Below are 20,749 nucleotides of genomic sequence, written 5' to 3'. Positions count from 1 at the left end.
GAACTTCCATTGTCTTTATTTTTAACTTACACAACGTTTCGGACTCAAGTGTGGATAACACAAGATATAAAAAATTATGCAAAAGAAAAAAAATATATTAATTTCATTCAGGACAAGAAAGAGATATGAAGAAAACTGTTCTTCAGATCGGATTTCATTAAAATTTGGCTATACCGCAAGTAGCTATGATTTCGCTGTAATATTTCCAAAGAATTTTACGGAATTGCGTTTTACTCTTCATTATAATCAATTACTTAAAAGCTAATCGATATGCTTTATCCTGAAGATATTAAAGTTGGTTTAGGAACACGAAATATTAGAATCTTCTTTTTTTTCTGTTACACAAAAAAGTGTCGTAACTAAAGTCTTCTTCTTTTCCTATTGCCATGTGTTTAGTAGCTACGCTGTGACCACGATATTCTCCTCGGCTCTTTATGTTGTCTAATTCTAAACATTATCTGTCTGCCTACTTCAGCTCTTCGTATTATCTCATCAAGTCTCAATTCGATGGATAATTGTTTTTCAAAATGTGGTTTGGTAGTTAGAACTTTTCACCGCAATTTTGATATCACTATTGTCAATGTGGCAGTCACATGGATGTCGATGGCTGCCTATGGAAATCTTCGTTATTATTGAATATACAAAGATTCCCTCTAAGACTTTAAGTGGAGTTTGTCAGCTGGCGGGAAAATTTAAAAAAATGTCGAGTTTAAAACTTTTCCATATCTTCCTTAATATGAAGGATATTTTTTTCTTTTTCATTTAGAAAGTTTTTTTATATGTCGGTGTAAGATTGTTTTTTTTTAATTGTTGAGATCTAAATCAATATTCACTCGATTCTGTCGAATTTTTGCAATGTTATTTGATGTATTAAAGACCTTATAATCATTAAGTCGAGTGGCGTCCATAACATAAAGTACACTACAATATATGTTGAAAATGTTAACCATCAATTTCCGTACACCGCAATCATCGCATCTAGCGATCAGAAAATATTTGAACATTACTGAAAGTCGGAGCCGGTAGGTAGCAGTAACAAAAGCTGGCAATCGGCACCGTCTCTGACGTCACGGAGACAACGTGTCAATCGTGTGTTACCTAAGACGCATTATGCGGTTTCGGTCTTTTAACATATTAATTTAAAAAAAAAGAATACGTATACATTCGAAATTTGAAGAAACCGTATTTGCAAAGCGTGCATGGAAATCGCGGACAGCCTTGCCCGCGGCCGCGGAAAAAACCGGCCGCGGCCGGTTCAATCAACGGCCTTAGGGCCCAATAAATATTTATTAAGCAAATCAGAAAGCGATGTGCTTCTCTCTCTCCGCTACGTCGTGATTGTTAATTATAAAATAACGTGTAGATTTATCGATATTGTACAGTTAATCTTTTACGTACAGACTCGCCAATGAATCACCTCGAATAACGTCGTTTGCCTACTAACATTTTCCGAATTGACCGCAGATGATATTTACAGGGTGTTATTTAAATGACATCCCATAATCTAACTAGTGAATCTGGAAGCAACGTTGATGCCGAATCGATATTTGGTTCGATCTAAGTCGGATAAATGGACAGCTATTTTCTGTTACCGCATACGGACATTTGACTGACCGCCTTTTAGATAATCCGACGTTGAAAACTATCAAAGAACAAACATCTGAGACGGTTATTAGACTGGACAATAAACAAGACGTGCTGGCTCCATAACTGCACATTTTTCAACTCACCCGATGTAATTTTCCAATGTATCAATCCCAAATGTCGCTTAAAGTTGTTCGTAATTTTAAACTACACCCTCTATCCAATTAACAGTAATTGGAGTATGGGATACACTAAATTAAAAAAGAAAAGAAATAGTAAACAAAAAGGATCCTGACCCGCACCCGACCTAATTACATAGGTCTCGAGGCGGTTAGTTTAAATCAGTGTAACGAATAAAATTAAAAGATTTATGCAATCAAATTAAATCTTAGTTTAATAACGAACGTTGAAAACTACTGTTAAGATACTAGTGAAGAAGACCAGTTAATTCAATTGAGGTTTAAGCCGTAGGCAAAGGCAGTGGCACAACAAGCATTTCATAGGAAGTTTTCCATTTATTAGCCATTTATTTTAATAAACTTTGTATATATAATAATAAAAAAGATAGGACAGGCTGAATCTTTAATTTTCACACCTTCACAATGGCGCTGTTAATGCCTGCTCAACACAAATAAATTTTGTCACATTACCACAAAGTGAAAGAAAAAATCATTGATGTAATATTAGTTAAGACTTTTACTAAAATCCAGTTATTATTTTTCACCAAGCAAATCTTTCTTGACATTTTCCTTTTATAGAATTTAGTGTTTGTAGCATAATGTCTTTCTTCTACTACTATTTGAATATATCCGCTTCATTTCCGCACAAGTTGCTTCCTTTTTAGCATCCTGTGTGCCAGCACTCCCCATAAATGTCAACCCCAACGTCTGCATTCGGGAGCCCCCAGTGTACCTGTCCCCTTGAGGTCAATCTTATAGTGGAGGTCTGTCATTAATGTCTGGTGTCTAGAATTCCGTTGTTTAATAACGTGTCAAGCACCATCAAGCAAGCCTGCGATTTTACTCTGGGCAGTCTGCCGCACCGAGAAAATCCAAGTCAAGAAACAGGATTTCTTGCTAGAATCTCTAACGTTTCCTATTTCGAATCCTGAGGTCCTGTATCGGATCTCTGGACAGAATTCTGTGAATTCAGGTATGATTTGGGATCAGAGATACCCACATACTCACAAAACATTCTTCACAAATCTTTATATTTTTATTATTTGAGCCGTTTTGTACCAGTCCCATTGAGTGCCAACAAATTTTCTTTACATTGCGATCCTCAATTAGAGATCTGAGCTTCACTTATATATAAAAGCGATTGTATTTACGATCGAAGGAAGAAAAGGGCGACAGCTGCACATTACTTCAATATATTTCATACCTGTTAAAAGATAAGCTGTCTCCTGGATTTCCTTGTTGGGCGTAAACCACGCAATTATTTACCATGATAATTGGATAAATAATAAGTTTTTAAACTAAAATTACGCACAATAGTATCGAGAAACACAAAATTCATAAATTAATCCCCCCAAAACAAAAGCTCCGTCGATCCATAATGATTAGCCACGCCGAAATTTTCCTTCATTATTATAGGTTCAATGTTATGCTACCTATTTTCTTATCATGAGTAATCTGAGCTGTAAGTCAAAAATCTTTCGTTGCTTTTTTCCAGGCCTCTACGGCGCCCTTTTTAGGCGCAACAAGGAAGCCGCTTTTTCAAATTACCGACTCTGGGAGTCAGTAGGTTTTGTGGTCGCCTACGCCTATTCTACGCAGCTGTGCGCGCGCATGAAGCTCTATGTGCAGCTCGCCATCCTCGTCGTTGGTAAGAACTTAACCTCGCGTTTTATATTTGATAGTATTTTGGACGTTTCTATCTCGTTAAGGCTTCCTTTTGTACTGCATCGTCGAAATCCATCACATGCGCAAGGTAAGAAGACAAAAGGAGAAAGAGAAGAAGGCCGCCGAATTGGCGGCAAGCAAGAAGATTGCGGAACTCGAACCGGAAACGACGGACGACGAAAAAGACGACATCGACGATGAAATTATCGTCACTCATTTGTAGAACACGTATTTAATAGGTGAGTGTGGGTAGTTGTGAGATCAAACAAGGTTTTCAACATTGTTCTGTTTCTTAATGCGAGAGAGTTATATATCATTATGGAACTGTAAAATTTAGTGGTCTGAGCTATAGTCCAATAGAGCGTAATCTTGTACCTATGATGATTGTCAAAAGTGGCAGGTGGACGGTCAGGTAGTTTTTCTACCTGAACCTTAGTGTTTAAAATCACAATTATAGTCACTTTCTGGCAGTAGTTTGTTCTTGAAAGTGTTTAATGTTTTTGAATTTGTTGTTGAGTAGAGTGTGATACAACAAATGCACTGCAGCAAGAAATTCTTCCAAATCTAGTGTCGTCTATTGGTGTGTTCTTCACCATGTTGATTCGGTTTTATAAATTGAACCCAATTATCAGACTACACGATTGCTTTGCTTCATTTACTTTGGGCTGCGTTTTTGAAGCAGTCGATCGATTGATTCCCAGTTTTTTTGCTCACTTGAAATCCAAAATTGACCATATACCGTAAGAAAATCAGCGTTTTATGGTTTAAAGCGGGGCGACTCCTCTTCTTTGATGATTTTATTTCAAAAAATAAATTCACGAAGGAAATTGATTGGAACTTAATATAATTGTCCGAGGATAGTCACGGCTTTTTCAAATTTTTTCAAAATTTTCAAAAGAAAGATAGATGTTTATTTTACAATTCTTATACTAAGCCTATCCTCCAAATATTAAGAATAAGTTACACTTATATTGTAACTCATTTTAAAGCCGAGAAAACTTAAATAAATGAACACTTTAAAAGCAAATTTTATAAGAGCACATACTATTACATACAAAACTTATTACGCAATGTAAAAAAAGGAAGATTAAATAAATTGAGAGTAAGCATAAAGACGCAAAAGTTAGTTTTTTATGACAATTTTTAATGTCAATTCATGTCCATCTTTGAATGACTTTCATGCAAAATTTTGCCAACATATACTACGAGCTGGTTATCACACTATATTTTTAGACTACCATACAGAGATTTTATTCGGTCGACGGCGTCAGCTTCGTCAATTCGTGGCGGTAGACTATCTGTACAATATGTACGTGGCATAGAATCAACGGTCGAAAAAAAAAATACTGTTTAAAATAACAATACACTCCAATCTTCGTTAGTTCAACCTTGTCGGGCCATATTATAAAAAAGACCACTTAATTTATTTGCTTCATACCCGTGATGTCATCGCCGATTTTTAAACGAATCCGCTTCTGATGAGTGGTTTGGCAGGCAAAAAATGGGCGCTATAACAGCTCATTATCGCAGAAATAATTTCATTCGGTTTCCAACCTCTGCGAACAATTCTAATTGCAGGCGTTTACAACAACATCATTAGTACAAGCGCTGCAATTAAGCTTATTAGTATCCTTACAACAATCAATGTTGAACGTGACGTAAAAAATGCCTATTAAATTTTACGAGTGAAGAAAATTGACAAAAGTATTCACTTTATTTTAACGTAATTTACAACGGCCGTCTCGGTAGTTAATTTTCTAATTCAAGGATTTCATTTCTCCTCTGATTCTTACTTTATAATCATCCTCGATCATCCTTAACATAAATTGGATAAAAACGAAGTTCATGGTTTAGTTTCTTTCTAAATTTTATTTAGAGTGATATTGGTATTTTTTTCTTTGTCATGCACCTTAACAATATAGAATATCTTTTAAAGACAAAAATCAATTATGTAAAAACCGAACTTCTCTTTTAGAATTATTATAATGTACACAAAAAGTGTCACGATTCTTATTATTAATCCTTCTGTATAAAGTTATTGACCAATGTTTTAGGACTAATTAATAATAATACAGGGGCAAATTATCATTCTATATAATCCACAACAAACTATTTTATATTTACTGATTTAGTAAATCTGTCCACTAATCTTTAGATATTTAAAATATAAAATATTCAGGTAAACGTCCTAAGACTGGTAATATTCATAAGTCATTATAAATATACATACGGATATTGCATGTACATTCAATCTTGACTCAAGTGTATCAATATTCTGGCTCCTGGATCATTCATACATAGGTTCCAAAAATATTCACTACCTTATTGCATGGATGTCATATAAACAATATTCGTATTTTCAACTTTTATTGACCAAAAGCAAATTTAATTTGGGCGTATATTTATTAGGCGTTGCAGAATAAAACACTATAAATAATATTGATTGAAAAATTTTAATTGAATCATTGTTATTGCCTGTTTTACTTTTTATATCTTTCTTTCCCCATTTCTTATCGCTACTTATTTTCTCAATGGAAATATTTTTTTGTTTTCAAAAATGTATATGTTATCTTGATTTTCTTGTCAGTAACTTTACTGAGTGGTTCATATGAGTAGCTGCAAGCTAGACCTACGTACATTTTTTTTGTGCATTGACTATAAATAAAAGAATTAATAGAAAACTTAAATTTTCTGAGTAAATTTTTTTTAACAAAATTACAAATATTTTGTAACCGCACCTCATAATTAAAAAAAAAGCTACCTGAAAAATATTTAGATACAGATACAAAGCAATCCAGTTTTACAAGTATAACACCTTCATGTATATTGAATTTTCAATTTCAGTTTCGTATAAGCTGTTAAATTTGTTATATTAAAAGTTGAGTCAGTTAGATGTTCCAGACGAAGTTCATTCTCATTATCATCTTTTGCCTTTCTGTTGTTCAGCCAGTCTTTAGCTCTCACCATCCATAGCGGTATATAAAGGTTAATATCAGTTTTTCCTGGCGGCTGGTAAATAGGAAAAACTATAAAACAGTAATAAATTATTAAATATCTAATTCACATAAACAATTATTAGCTAAAAATAAAACATATCAATACGGTTTGTCATTAATCTATACAAGATTCATCCTGTCACAACTATTACACAACTGTCTCCAATGATATGAAATTCTTATATCTAAAAATACTTTAAATTTAGTTGTGTACTACACTTATTAAGCCCCTTAAATAAGCCACTTGACGAATGGTACTATGGGATAAAAATACAAATTTGCAAGGTAAGAAAGGTAAGTAAGGTAGTAAGGTAAAGTATATTGTAAATGAAATTTGTTCATTCTTATCTAAATTTAAAATATCTTCCATAGCAGCAAAATCAATATATATTTAAATCTATTGTTAAATTATTGCTAAATCTTATTTTCTAAATTCTAAAACTGAAATGCAATTCACACTACTTACAAAATAATGATTGGATCAATGGATTTTTTAAAATATTGTTTGCTTCTGCGACAACAGGAATTGTTTCGCACACTCATCTGCTGATCGGTCGGTGTCTTGTGAATCCTACCGGGAATAAGTAGGTGCAGGCTCAGATTGAAGAGTATTTTTTAATAACTTCATAGCTATAAACAAAAAATACGTTAAATCAAAATTTTGTATGTGAGACCTCAAAATTTTATCAAAACATATTGATAAAATAAATTATTTTATCTTCCTTCTAATGCCGCAAGTATTTGAGTTTGCCCAATACAAACACTCCTATATAACATTATTGTACAGAATCTTGTGATTGTCTTCTCATTATCAAATTCCGAAATTAGTTCTGTTATTATTAAGTAATTAACTTGCAGAAAAATATGGAATATTCTGAGAATATACCTAACTTATTCAACGATGAATGTATATCGAAACTATGTACATGAACATACATTAATCTCCCCGTATGTATGTTCCATGTTTAAGAAAATGTGTATTATATTATATAAGACGAATTTTTACCCATCTCAGAGTGTTGTAATATGTAATTGGTAATGTCGTAAGTGCTGCAGAGATGATGTGTTTTGGAAAATCCGCAATTTACCGGCTTCTAAATCAAGATAAATCTGGGATCGTCGAACTACCCACAGTTTGTCTAGGCCTATCAAAATATGAGGTAAACAGTTTTTTGGCAATAGGATGACAATGTATATATATGATACTTTTTTTTTAACAAAGAATCAACGATGGATAATTTTTTCACTTTGTGGAAACTATTAAAACGATTCGGTCTTAAATGAGGCAAAAATTACATAGGACCTATTTTAATAGATAGGGACGAAATTGTGAGGAAAACTTACGGAGTACTGAAGAAGGCAGTGAAACATCTAACACGCATATTTTATTTAGATGATACATGGATTAATAAAAATCATACAGTAATTAAGTTTTGACTAGACGAAAAGTTTAAAACTATATATTATGAACTCTGATATGTTTCAAAAATGGTTTGAACAAATGATAAAACCTATTCCAGATGGAAGTGACGACTATGAACAATAATGCTGCAGGGGACATTATGAATGTGCAGAAAAATGATTTACATATTTTTGGTGCAAGGATAAAATCAATAAACTCTAACAAAATCCTTGAACAACTTGAAAAGCAAAATTGATTGTACTTGCGACCCTACACGCAACCCTAAACAAAAATTTAAAAAATACTGCGTTGTTGAAATGGTACTCCGGCTTCCGCCTTATCATTGCGAAATTGGCAATTTTATCAAAACCAGTGTGTACCAACAATTTCTCGAATTAGCCTGATTATTTCAAGATATGCAAATTAAAACTGACCTACGAATCCTTTTTTGAATTTGTAAACTGATTAAATTTCGTAAAAAATGAAGAAATATGAGTTTAAAATTTGCAATGCAAAGTTGTTATAATATTAAATAATAATAATACGTATTTAGTTTAACACATAATCGTTTGTTTGAAAGTCACCCAGGTACAAGCAAATTCATAATATGTATTAGCGAACATTTTGCACCTAGATCCATATGAATATTTCCTAGTTTGATTATTTTTTGCGTTTCCCAGCGTTCGCAGGCCCAAGTCCAAGTTGCGAAATTCGTTTCGGAATTATTAAAATCTTACGTTGTTGCTTATTCTCTTTTGATTCGTTCGTATGTGCGCGTTGTTTACGGATAAACATAAAAAGCTATAATTTATTTAAAATCTTCTAAAATTTTCAAAACAAGCCACACAAACAAACAAACAATATTTTTTATGTAATTTTTAGCGGGTTTCTACTACATCGTAGTGGTTTCGTGAAAACGTCAGCTTGCTCTTCTTCAGTAGGTATATACTCTTTTTTCCTTGAAAAACGCATTCTCGCACAAAACGGTGTAGATAGATTTTGTTCGTTTACTGTAAATTGTTACATTATACCAGACTGATCGTTTTCTAACAATTCAGTTGGAAAAATATCAACTTTTAATGATTCTGAACCCTCTCAACTAAGCAATAAACACTCTGTTATTTACAAAGATACTATTAAATAATATGATGCTACACTTCACTACAATTTGTTTTCTTGTGTCTATTTTCCAAAAAATTAGAAAATCTTAATTTATTTAAAATCAAAATTTGTTTTTGAGGGTTGTTAGCGAATTATAAACATATATTATGTCTTGTGATGTACTTTTCATTGTAGACGTAAGCTGGATCGAACCAAAAAAAAATCACTTACATATTCGGCGATTCTCTTAGCGCCGTAACGGCCTGTCATGACAAAATAATGAATTAGCAAAAAAGCGGTCTTGAGAAAATTGACCTAAAACATTTTTTTTTTGTTCTTTTCTTTCGATTTTTCTTTTCTTATTGTTCCGAATAAGTTCAAATTTGAAAAGTATATAAAGTAAGTATGTAAAGTAATCTATTATTAGAACGTTCAAAAATTCCGTTATTTCGATAGATTTTTAAAATAAATTAAATCAATTGTTTTGCCATTTATTGGGAAAAATATTTAAAAGTTTGGTAAATCGAGGTATTGTTTGATGCCCTGTTTTTATTAAAATAATTAAAACACATGAGTAAGGTTAATATTATGACAAACAATGTATTTAATTTTTGCGCAAAAAATCGCGTGAACAAACTAAAAATTCTACAAAAAATAAGTAGTTTGCAATATATGAAGAACTAAGCTGAAAAATTATATGGAGCTGGTGAATCTATATTATCTCAATCTAACCAACCAAAAATTTTTATTTTCGATCTTAATTACTCTACAATAGTGTTTTTTCATGTGGCGTTCTTTGAGTATTAGATTTTATAGGAAATTACATATTCTCATCAAGTAAGTTTGACAGAGATCAAGTATTTTGATAGATCTTCAAAATCCATGGAGACAACAAAGCCACCACCACCTTACGCGCATTAAACTTCATACTGAGATAAAATGATATACTATTTCAATACGCGTTAATTACATATCACAGAACATAGTCCCTACAATGATCAATAATTGTCTTCAACAATACATTTTCTGCCATTGTTATCGATTGTACAAATAGACAGTAATCCAATGGTATTGTGCAATAGCTTGTTTTACCTATAGAAATTATGTTAAAATATGTCACTTTATCTACCATTTTAAATTAAAATATGTGGTAGTACTGGCCAATCAGACTACGGTGGAGTATAAAATCACTGTTTTGTACTTTAGCCATTTACTTTCCAATCCCGTTCGCGAGCTTGCGGAGGAGAGAATATTTTTGCTTTTGCTATGTTTTTTAAATGATTATAATTTAAATCTTCGTCTGCTTAGTATACTACCTTATCACTAAGCAAAATTTTAAAATACATGATGACGAGGACCGTAACTTTTTAATAATATATTTTAACCAACATTTTGGGATATCAAATTAGGATTTCTTTGTCCAAATGAGTGTTTATTTTTGAAAAAAGGTTCAAAGCTCGTGCTGTTTCCGGAAGTATTTTTCTTGGATTTCAACTACAGGCTTTGACAAAAAGAAAATGTCAAAAAATGTATCGATTATTTTAGAAGAGCCACACCAATACTCTTTTATTTGCAAGTTAAATTATATTGTATTGAAAGTCATTAGTCGACTGCTCGCCACTTTTCATTCAAAAATTTTCTGTAACTGTCTACATTAAATGGTGGAACGCATATCAAAAAATTTCATTGCATAACTTTGTAGGAGCGAGCGAGCTCTTTCGCTATAATAGTTCGTGTGTTCTTCTTTGTGCCTTGTTAATTTTGTGGTATCGCGCAAACGCAAGTGAGTGTAAATAATCGTTTTTAAATTGTATCTTGCAAATAATTCGTTTTTATACAGGGTATTTCAAAAAATCGCTCCAAAATTCAGCATAAAAAATATATCAGTTTAGATAAACTTAGATCCAGAAATCTGTAGTTTCCAAGATATAGAGTGTTTAATTTTTTATCAAAAAATATAATTATTTCATAGCCAAATTTATAGAAATATGCCAGCGCGATGTGTACGTCACTGACAATTTTTATTTACTTTCAATAAACAGCTAATAGTTGAACTTTTTTAAATCTTGAGTTGTTTTTGTTTAAGTAACAATGATGGAAATTGGCAATATAACGTATTTTTATGAACATTTATTTTTTGGCCACTTTGTTTTACAATCAAAAATTAAGGAAGTGATGAAAAAAAGCTTCACTGGATGATGAATCTCGAGCAGTACGTTGGCGCATGTTTCTTGAAACACCCTGTATAGTAAAAGGTTTTATTACTAAATTTCGCATTGAATTTTTTGAAAATGAAAAATATTGATTGATCAAAGCTCATGCCTCACTTACACTGGTATTTTTCAGAATTGTTGGCTTTTTAAAATTAGTTAAAAACTAACGAAAACTAACCAAAAGCTTGCTTTTTCTTTAATGTTTACTATTAAAAACTAACAAATTTGGAATGGGAACATAGTATATCATTTAAACTGGGTTTTCCCCAGAATTCATATGCCCTTCGTAAACTACTACGAAAATTTCAGTTTCCTACCAATTCAAAGATGGCAAATATTTTGTTGGGCAACTATTTCTTAAAGAAAATTTTTGCTCCCCACTACCCATTTTAGTATATTTTACGAATATAAATGAAACAGGTAGAAAGGATTCCATGTTGCCGAGTATCATTTTAACCTGTCGTTTTTATTACCATTAAAACGGAGAATAGTGTTGTAGTAGTGGAATAAATAGTACCAATTTCTTACAAAAGATGAGTGGCCACACCTACAAATTGTTGAACAAGAAATTTTGTCAGTCCAAATAGCTAAATAGATTTTCAGTTAGAAACCTGAAATTGCTCCTTTTGAATCGTAGAGCCTCCTCAAAATCATGACAATTGACATTGACATTATCATGGTAGTACGAGGTTAAAGTCATCCATTATTTTATTATATTTCATTATTATTGTCTTGATATTAATTTAGCAGTAAAAATACTGGGAATAATCACAAAAGAAAAAAAAAAATTTGTATGTTAATTTTTCAAAGAAACTTCCACAGGCTACTGTAATGCTTTTTACAAAACTTCTAGATTGCTCCTGCGTCGGTTTTTGCTTAGTCAGTTTCAGTCAAGCTCTGAAGAAGCCAACAGGATGATTGGCGAAACGTCAGCAATTTCGACTCAGCAATAACCGACGCAGGAGCAATCCAGAAGTTTTGTAAAAAACAAATTTGTATGTTACATACTTGACCTTTTCCCCCCATTTCTATCATTCATGACCAATAGAATAGGTTTCTCTAGGAGGAATTTGTAACTAACAAAATAAGGAAATTGATTTTTCGAAATGCGCCAAAGGGAAATATAAATAAAAAAGGGAAATATAAAAAAGGCAGAAAATGTAATAATACATGCTTCTCTTTTAGTATATCAAAAATGTATTCCATAATTATAACCGATCTTCTACCGTAAATCATCCTACGTATAGATTTAATAAAAGCACGTTATAGGCTTACCTGGAATTTTAAAATATGTTTTTTTTTTCAGGCATTCCATTTTTGGATATCGATATTCCACATTCGGTACACTGTTTTGGAGAGGATCGTGGGGCCAGTGTCAACATTTTCAACAATGTTCGAGTAGATCAGTATTTCCCATGCATTAGATCAACTAAATTTTAAACATATATATATGAGGATATAGCAAAATAATGTGGGCTTGCCGATTGCAAACGTTACGTGTAATTGTTATACGGACAAGATAGGTATGCGTAGACTTCACCGGGGCCCTAGCTATTTAAGCGTCCAGTTTTCAGTAAACAAATACTTTTACGCGTATTAATGTTTATCATTGCATTTTATCTGTGATGGTGAATGGAACGCTAACATGTCTGTCACAGTATACCTATCTATTTCAATAGAGCTTGCCTTTTATTGTAAAAAGGATTTATTCTCAAAGTAACATTTTGTGATAAATTCTTATTGAAATAAACTCTAAACATACTGCGTATTTATTTCCTGGATATAGTTCCCGATTTTATGTCAGTGCCATTAAATTTTCGTTTTTAGATACCTATACCTATATACACCACATTCTATTTTTCAATGACATATATCTGCTCACTTTGAGAACCTTTCGTAGGCGTAGGGTATTTTTCGTTTGTTATTTAGTTTATTTATATAATTTTATTTCCCCATAAAGTTACTGTTATATTCGTGTGATTGTGTACAGAAAACTTATGTTTAGCATTAGAGTTAGCAGAGATTATGTAATATAGAAACTTATATAGCAATGTAAATTTAGTAGAGCCATGCTGAATAATAATAAAGAGATTCCAGTATATGCTTAGGTCTTTCCACTAAAAACAAACTAACCAAAACTATAAGCGAACGACGGTATAATTTAAAATGTGCTTCTGACTGGAGGGACAACGTAATTTACTAAACAAATATGATAGATGATATCTTGCAAATTCAGTATATGCATACTCTCTGCTATAATGTGAAAACAATCACCAAAAATAATAACATATAGGATGGCCCTTATATGGTCATAAAACTTGACAAAAGTTATTGGGATTCACTTTTACTTCTAAGGTATATTATTATGCATACAGGATATCTGTATTTTCGTGGGCAAGTAACGATTTCCACACTTTAAATATAACATCTGCACATTAAGGCATTTTTGAATTGCTCGGAACTTCCTAGACATCTTTCACATACAGGCTGTTCCAGAAAAAATGCGAAAAAGATACGAGGGTGGTTCTTCATATAAAATAAGGGGTAGTTTGTTTCAATTGTGGGGTCAAAAGCCAACTGTTAGGTAGATATCACGCAACAAATATAGCGGAAATGTTTTCATTTTTTATCTTAAAAATAATAATATAAATACAAGCTGCATATTTTTTAAAATGTCGGGAGGGGATTAGACTCGCCCTATCATTCTACTTAACTAAAAAACATTTCTATAGACAACTTTAGTAGAACCTTTTTTGTCCCGTGCAACTGTAGAAAAATAATTGGAGTTCTTTCAAACAGTTTTTGGGCCAAAATTTTGCAGATTTCATTAAAAAATGTGGTAGAGCCATATTTACGTTATTTTTTTTAAATGTTAGCTTGAAATTTACCTTCAATGTAAAAAATATGTCAATCCACAGATGTTCGGAACAACTTTTAATATGACCAATGCATTATTGAGACGAATTAAGGCAACTAACTAAAACTCAAACTTAATTTAATTACAACTAACTATATTCAAAAATACTCCAAGAATAATACAAGTCCAAAATTTATTTTATTTCAAAATTAATAACATCACTTCGAATATCTAAAGCAGGATTAGCCTCCTGTAGTAACAGACAAGTTAATTCATACCGAGTATCTTTCAGCAAATCATCCAAATACAATATCTTTAAACTTCTCATTTTATATAATGCTCCAATACCCCTTTCAGAAATATTTAAGCAATTCCGCAAATCGAGATACAACAGACTGTGGGAAAAAATATTACTAATGATATCCATACAGAAATCATCCATATCTTTGCACCCATTAAGGCTCAACCATTGCAATTTTTTAAGGCCTCGAAAATTGACCAGCCCTTCATAATACAAGTTGACATCTTCACAGTCGATCCCTTCCAGATACATATTATCTGTATAGTGCCTGGGTAGGTTGAAGTATTCATTATCATCTCCTTTCAGCCATTCTTTTTGTCCATGGAATTTCACTGCTCCACCTCTATACAGAAGAAAATGTGCAGCGGCTAACTCAGTGCCCAAAATTCTATGCCTCTCTGGTATATACTGCTGCATAAATCTGCCACTATAATCTTTTTTTTCCATCCACCATTTCTTAATAGCGCTTGGTGATAAATTGATAGGCTGTTGCAATGTTTGCATTATTTCCCTATTGTTATGTTCGCTATAGATTGCCCTTAGCATAGTCAGTTGTGCCCCTTCTTTCTCGTGCCATGGCGTTCGCCATTGAAGATCGTCTTTAGTAACGGGATTAACACCATACTTTTTTTTGGAAGTCAATGTCTTCTCTTCGGTTTGCTCATTCTGCTCTCCCGGTGTTTTCTTGGAGAAGCATCTACAATTTTCGACAAGGGTTTTGTGTTTGCCAAATTTTCTGATTACTTTTAACATGACCTAATAACATGTTATTGGTTATGAATTCAATTCAATTCAATTCATTTATGCGTTTCACAAAAAAATGTTGGGCTAGATTGCTAGGATCATTCGCCCATTGCCGACTTCCGTCGAGGATTTTCGCTTCTGGTCAATGACCACCACGTACAAAGAAGAAAAATAACCAATAATTTGCTCAGCTAGCAAAAAACGATTCTGACCGATAGCAAAAAAATCGGCTTCCCCCCGCTTCCACCGCGGACCATCCGGGCCCATCCGCCCTCCATACCGGCGTGAACGGGGAAAAACGACGGGGCCGACGACGATTATCACTGTAAGACGTACACTGAACATTCAAAACACTAAATCCACACCGTGGAAACCGATATCAAACTTTTTGGGACGAATAAATGGGATTCTGTCGGGAGCGAACAGAGGTTAAACCGCCGCGTGCAATGTTCCACCACAGAATCCTATTGGTTATGAAATAACATCATAACCATATAACTTCTTCTTTATTTCTACAAAACTTTGGGTGATTCTAGAATGATTACACGCCCATTATCGACATTCGTCAATGAATCATAGATCGATCAAAAGCCACCGTCCGTGATTACTTTGTTCTTGTCTAAGCATTGTTTTTCTCCTAGGTATATGCACCAATTCACTATGATTTGCGTGGCACTAAAATGAGAAAGCTTTCTGTAAGCAATAAGGAAGCATATGGTTAGTTTTTGTTATTCTTTGTTTTGCTAATAATATCTCAAAGTACGTGAGAAAGAAAGAACATATAATTGACACTTTATTATTGTGTTAAGGACTTAGGAAGAATCTTCGACATGTCACCGATGGGCGAGTGTTTAGAATAATTAATCACCTTAAAAGCAAATAGAGGAAGATAATCTCCGGTTGAAATGTAGTTCTTACTATCGTCACTAGAAGTCGCTCAGGCAATGTTTGCTAAATATTTTCAAATATTCAAATAACAAGAACGTTAATGAAAAGTAATTTGGAAATCTCAATTAAGTTCAAAGTGTAATAATAGCGGCGTGGTGTAGTTTAACATAAGAACTCATAATTTTGTGGTGAAAAAATGGTGAGATATCGAGCGTTGAGAGGTTTTTATGAAACTGAAAGGACGATAGGATGCGGTGGGTTCGCCAAAGTTAAACTTGCTACCCACTTGGCTACCGGTGAAAAGGTTGCCATCAAGATAATGGATAAAACCACCCTTGGTGAAGACTTGCACAGAGTCAAACTCGAATTGGAAGCTTTAAAATCATTCTCCCATGAACACATTTGCCAGTTGTATCAAGTTATTGAAACTGATTCGCATTATTTCATTGTTATGGAATATTGTTCGGGCGGAGAGCTGTTTGATCATATTGTGGAGAAAAATCGACTCACTGAATCCGAAAGTAGGATGTTTTTTAGGCAAATAACTTCAGCTGTAGCATATCTACACAGTTTAGGTTATGCCCATAGAGACTTAAAGCCAGAGAATGTTCTACTGGACAAAAACCAAAACTTGAAATTGATAGACTTTGGGCTATGTGCAAAGCCCCAGGGAGGTATGGATAACCCTCTGTTCACATCTTGTGGGTCACCGACTTATGCAGCCCCTGAACTCGTTATGGGCAGGCAGTATTTAGGACAAGAAGTCGATGTTTGGGCGATGGGGGTGCTATTATACGCTCTTCTAACGGGTAGTCTACCCTTTGACGATGTGAACGTTGATAATCTGTACAAGAAAATTCTGGTGAGTCCATTGTTAATACTAATGACATTTTCATAATCCATGACACAAGAAAAAGTGTTTATTTTGGGTGACGGAAATATAGTAGTTTTCGGTTTAAACAACAAGTTTCAAGCAGAATTTCCTCCCAATTTGTTATCCAAACTTGCCCCCGAGGAATTTAGGTAGGACCAATTCGTTTATTAGCTTAAAAACTTCAACTTCAACTGTAATGCTCTTAACGTTTTCTCGCAAATTTACATTTCCGATGCTAGATGTCGCCACCGCGGAATTGTTACGTCGTTGGGCTCTTAAAGATATCTTTACCTTCTACCCAGGGATTTTTTTTCTTTCTTGCGGTAGATGGCGACGTTTGTGTACTTTTTTGGGTGGATGGGTTGTTCAGTTAGCTGGAGATAATTTTGGATATATTATTATTATTTGGGTAATGTTTCAATTGATTAGTATACATTTGCAGGTATACCGTTCACAAAATAAACCGCGTTCTTAGAAAAGATGTCGCCAGGACTTTCGGTATATGCCTTCTGAGTGCTCTGTGTTGTTGCTGTACTTGCGGCGCTTCTCTAGTTCCTCCGTTATTTCTAAACAAAAGGACGAAATCAAAAATTTCGCGAATTTTGCAACAGGAAAACCAAAGACTCTACAATCGTCTGGGTATGAGGTGGAGTTTGGTGAAACACCGATTCGGTTTGAGCGTCGAGTATTGTTTACAGCTCGAAATCCGAGCAACAAAAGTGGCGGCTGATGAGCCCGATTAATCGGTCTTATTTGTATATTTTTGAAATAATAAACCCTAAAACCTCCGGTTTGTCAAGGATTTGTTTTTAACCACGATACCAAAGGGGATCAAAAATGACGCCAATATCTTTAGGAGATAATATTTGAAAGTTATTTTCTTACAATAAATTAAAGCCATGTAAAAATGGTAATAGTATTGCGCAAATTAGTGATGTCGATTTCGCTGAATTTCACATGATTGCACGAGATTTCGTATGCATTTCTCAACGTTGCCATGGCAACCTGCGCCTTTTTTCCAAATTTTTTTCTTGTTCGGGTTCCCCACATAGCTACTAAAGATATGTCCTATGAAACTTATTAAGCAACTATAAACAATTTTTTGAGAAGGTCCCCTCAACATGCCCATGCACGAGATTTAAAATTGTTTTTAACGAACGACCTTGCGACATTCAACAACCAACATGGTCGCTAACAGATTGTCGATAAGTTTAGATGCGGCATTTTTGCGATACTGTTTTCTTAATATATTCATTTAATTTTTCTGGAAAAACGAGTAAAATGTGTATGTGACTCGTTATATAGAATATATATATATATATATATATATATATATATATATATATATATATATATATATATATATATATATATATACATATATATATATATATATATATATATATATATATATATATATATATATATATATATATATATATATATATATATATATATATATATATATACATATATATATATATATATATATATAATATATATATATATATATATATATATATATATATATATATATATATATATATATATATATATATATATATATATATATACATATATAAATATATATATATACATATATATATATATATATATATATATATATATATATATATATATATATATATATATATATATATATATATATATATATTTATTTTATAGGTTGATTCTTAGGGTTTGGTCCACAGTGAACAAAACTCATAATTTTAAAACACTGTAATTGTCATTTACGTTTCGACCGGCAACCCAGGTCTTTCTCAAAAACTGCAAAACAAAGGACAAAAAAAGCGAGATCATACAAAGAATTAGTTCGCTATCAAAAAATAAAACGTCTAACACAGAATATCTTAAACAGTAGACATATACGAATTTAAAAATTACAAATATTACAAAAACAAATTACATATATTAGTCATACTCACAAATTTATTATTTTTTTTTTAAATGTCTATTATTAGCGCTGTTTGTGTATATGTCTACTGTTTAAGATATTCTGTGTTAGACGTTTTATTTTTTGATAGCGAACTAATTCTTTGTATGATCTCGTTTTTTTTTGTCCTTTGTTTTGCAGTTTTTGAGAAAGACCTGGTTTGCCGGTCGAAACGTCAATGACAATTACAGTGTTTTAAAATTATTTGTGAGTTTTGTTCACTGTGGACCAAACCCTCATATATATATATATATATATATATATATATATATATATATATATATATATATATATATATATATATATATATATATATATATATATATATTCTCACGTATTGATTCACGGATGGAAAAATATGATGACACTATATTCCGGGATATCATCCGTTCGCTCGTTGAACTCCGACTGGAATCCTGCATCCGACTGGAATCCTGCAAATCCTGCATCCGACTGGAATCCTGCATACGTTTCGCCAAAATCTCACTTGGCATCTTCAATGCTCGCGCTCCGAAAACACTTCGAACACTGGGAGATTATCGGCGGTGCGTGCGGTATTTATACTCTGCGCCGGAGATGGTAACGGTGCTGCTTGTGCGTGGGGGGAGGTGGCTCCGCCCCCTGAATTGTCGCGTTGTTAATTTCGCCCGATCGTAGTTGCGATGTCCCCGTTGGCTGCTGCGCATCGCTCTGCTGTTTGATTATCGTTCTCCACGTGTTGGATAAATGCAGAGCGTCGTCTCTCGTATTGAGGTGTCCGGACTTTTCTATTTCGATGGCCTCTCGTATAATCCTAGTCCTAAAATCAGGAATATTAGCTATTTGTTTGCAAGTGCCGAAATCAATTTTATGGCCTGTCTGATGTTGGTGCTGAAACAAAGCAGATGTTGTTTGTTTGTTTCTTATGGCTAAACGATGTTCCTCGAGCCTGGCTGAAATCCTTCTGTTGGTCTGTCCCACATACGTCAGGCTGCACGATCCGCATGCTACACTGTATACTCCTTGGTTTTCCAGAGTAATTTTTTGTTTTGGGTTTCTTAGTATTGCTCCGATGGTATGGTCAGGTTTGTATGCCGTTGATATGTCGTGTTTCCGTAATATTCGGCCGATTTTGTCAGTAACCCCCTTGATGTATGGCAGGACAGCGATCGATCTTCGTTGGGTCTCGTCCTGCATTCTCTGCTGCGGCTGTTGTTGTTTACTGATTGCCTTGCTGATGGTGCGCCTTTGGTATCCGTTTTGTCGAAGACAGGTACTAATTTTCTTCAGTTCTTTATCTCTGTTCCTCTCGTTTGTGAGCCTGAAGGACCGAGCAATTAATGTATTTGCCACTGCCTGTATCTGTGATGGGTGGTGATGAGATTTAGCGTTCAGATATCTATCAGTGTGGGTTGGTTTTCTATAGACAGTGTGTTCCAAGTGTCCATCTTCGGTCCTTGTGATGTGCACATCTAAAAAGGGCAGACTGTTATCCTCTTCAAGTTCTATTGTAAATTGAATCCTTGGGTGAATGGAATTCAGATGGTCTAGAAATTTCAAAAGCTCCTCCTTGCCAAAAGGCCATACAACAAATACGTCATCAACGTATCTTGTCCATAGTTTTGGCTTCAGATTTGCCTTCTCTATTGCTTTCTTTTCGAAGTAAATCATGAAGAGGTTGGCAATCACAGGTGAGAGAGATGATCCCATTGCTGCTCCATCTATTTGTCGGTAAATTTTCCCGTTGTGCATAAAGTAAGTGTTTTTCAGGCAATGTCTTGACAGATCCATTATGTATGGCGGAAGATCTTCGTTTTCTTCTATAAGCAAGAGTGCCTCTTCTACTGGAATACTCGGGTAGAGGGATTTGACATCGAAACTTGCCATAATGTCGTCCTTGTCCATCCTGAGAGAACCTAAAATCTGAGTGAAATGTTCTGAGTTTTTAACATAGGAATCTGCCTTTTCCACTATAGGCTGAAGTGCACTGGCCAGATGTTTTTCCAGCTTGC

General features: G+C 33.6%; 3 protein-coding genes across 7 annotated transcripts in view; 2 read left to right on the top strand and 1 right to left on the bottom strand.

The window, feature by feature from the left end:
• Positions 1 to 13,254, top strand: part of LOC132698212 (UNC93-like protein) — a 122,491-nt gene extending 109,237 nt beyond the window's left edge. For 4 of the 5 annotated variants that reach the window (XM_060664162.1, XM_060664164.1, XM_060664161.1 and 1 more), the window contains exons 7-9: positions 3,259 to 3,411; positions 3,473 to 3,667; positions 12,447 to 13,253. In XM_060664162.1, the coding sequence (XP_060520145.1) occupies positions 3,259 to 3,411; positions 3,473 to 3,651 (332 nt within the window). In that variant the 3' untranslated portion in view covers positions 3,652 to 3,667; positions 12,447 to 13,253. Of the gene's footprint in view, positions 1 to 3,258; positions 3,412 to 3,472; positions 3,668 to 12,446 lie in introns of all 5 variants that reach the window. The other variant, XM_060664160.1, reaches the window with a different exon arrangement.
• An 876-nt stretch (positions 13,255 to 14,130) lies between these two features.
• On the bottom strand, positions 14,131 to 15,344 carry LOC132698539 (distal membrane-arm assembly complex protein 2). The gene has a single exon (XM_060664680.1). It carries the CDS (start codon positions 15,049 to 15,051, stop codon positions 14,191 to 14,193), a length of 861 nt encoding a protein of 286 aa, XP_060520663.1. The 5' UTR covers positions 15,052 to 15,344; the 3' UTR covers positions 14,131 to 14,190.
• A 664-nt stretch (positions 15,345 to 16,008) lies between these two features.
• The window catches only part of LOC132698538 (maternal embryonic leucine zipper kinase-like), a 40,200-nt gene continuing 35,459 nt past the window's right edge, over positions 16,009 to 20,749 (top strand). Inside the window, exon 1 of the mRNA XM_060664678.1 lies at positions 16,009 to 16,792. Coding sequence (XP_060520661.1) covers positions 16,127 to 16,792 — 666 coding nt within the window. The 5' untranslated portion in view covers positions 16,009 to 16,126. The remainder of the gene's footprint in view (positions 16,793 to 20,749) is intronic.

This window comes from Cylas formicarius, unplaced genomic scaffold (genome assembly GCF_029955315.1).
Source record: "Cylas formicarius isolate icCylForm1 unplaced genomic scaffold, icCylForm1.1 PGA_scaffold_2__14_contigs__length_35257938, whole genome shotgun sequence".
NCBI lineage: Eukaryota > Metazoa > Arthropoda > Insecta > Coleoptera > Brentidae > Cylas > Cylas formicarius.
Note: the sequence above shows the minus strand (reverse complement) of the source record. Positions and strands in the feature narration are given on the sequence as shown.

What these genes read in the sequence shown, in the direction of transcription:
- LOC132698539 (XM_060664680.1), bottom strand. Translation starts at nt 15,051, where the DNA reads ATGTTAAAAGTAATCAGAAAATTTGGCAAACACAAAACCCTTGTCGAA.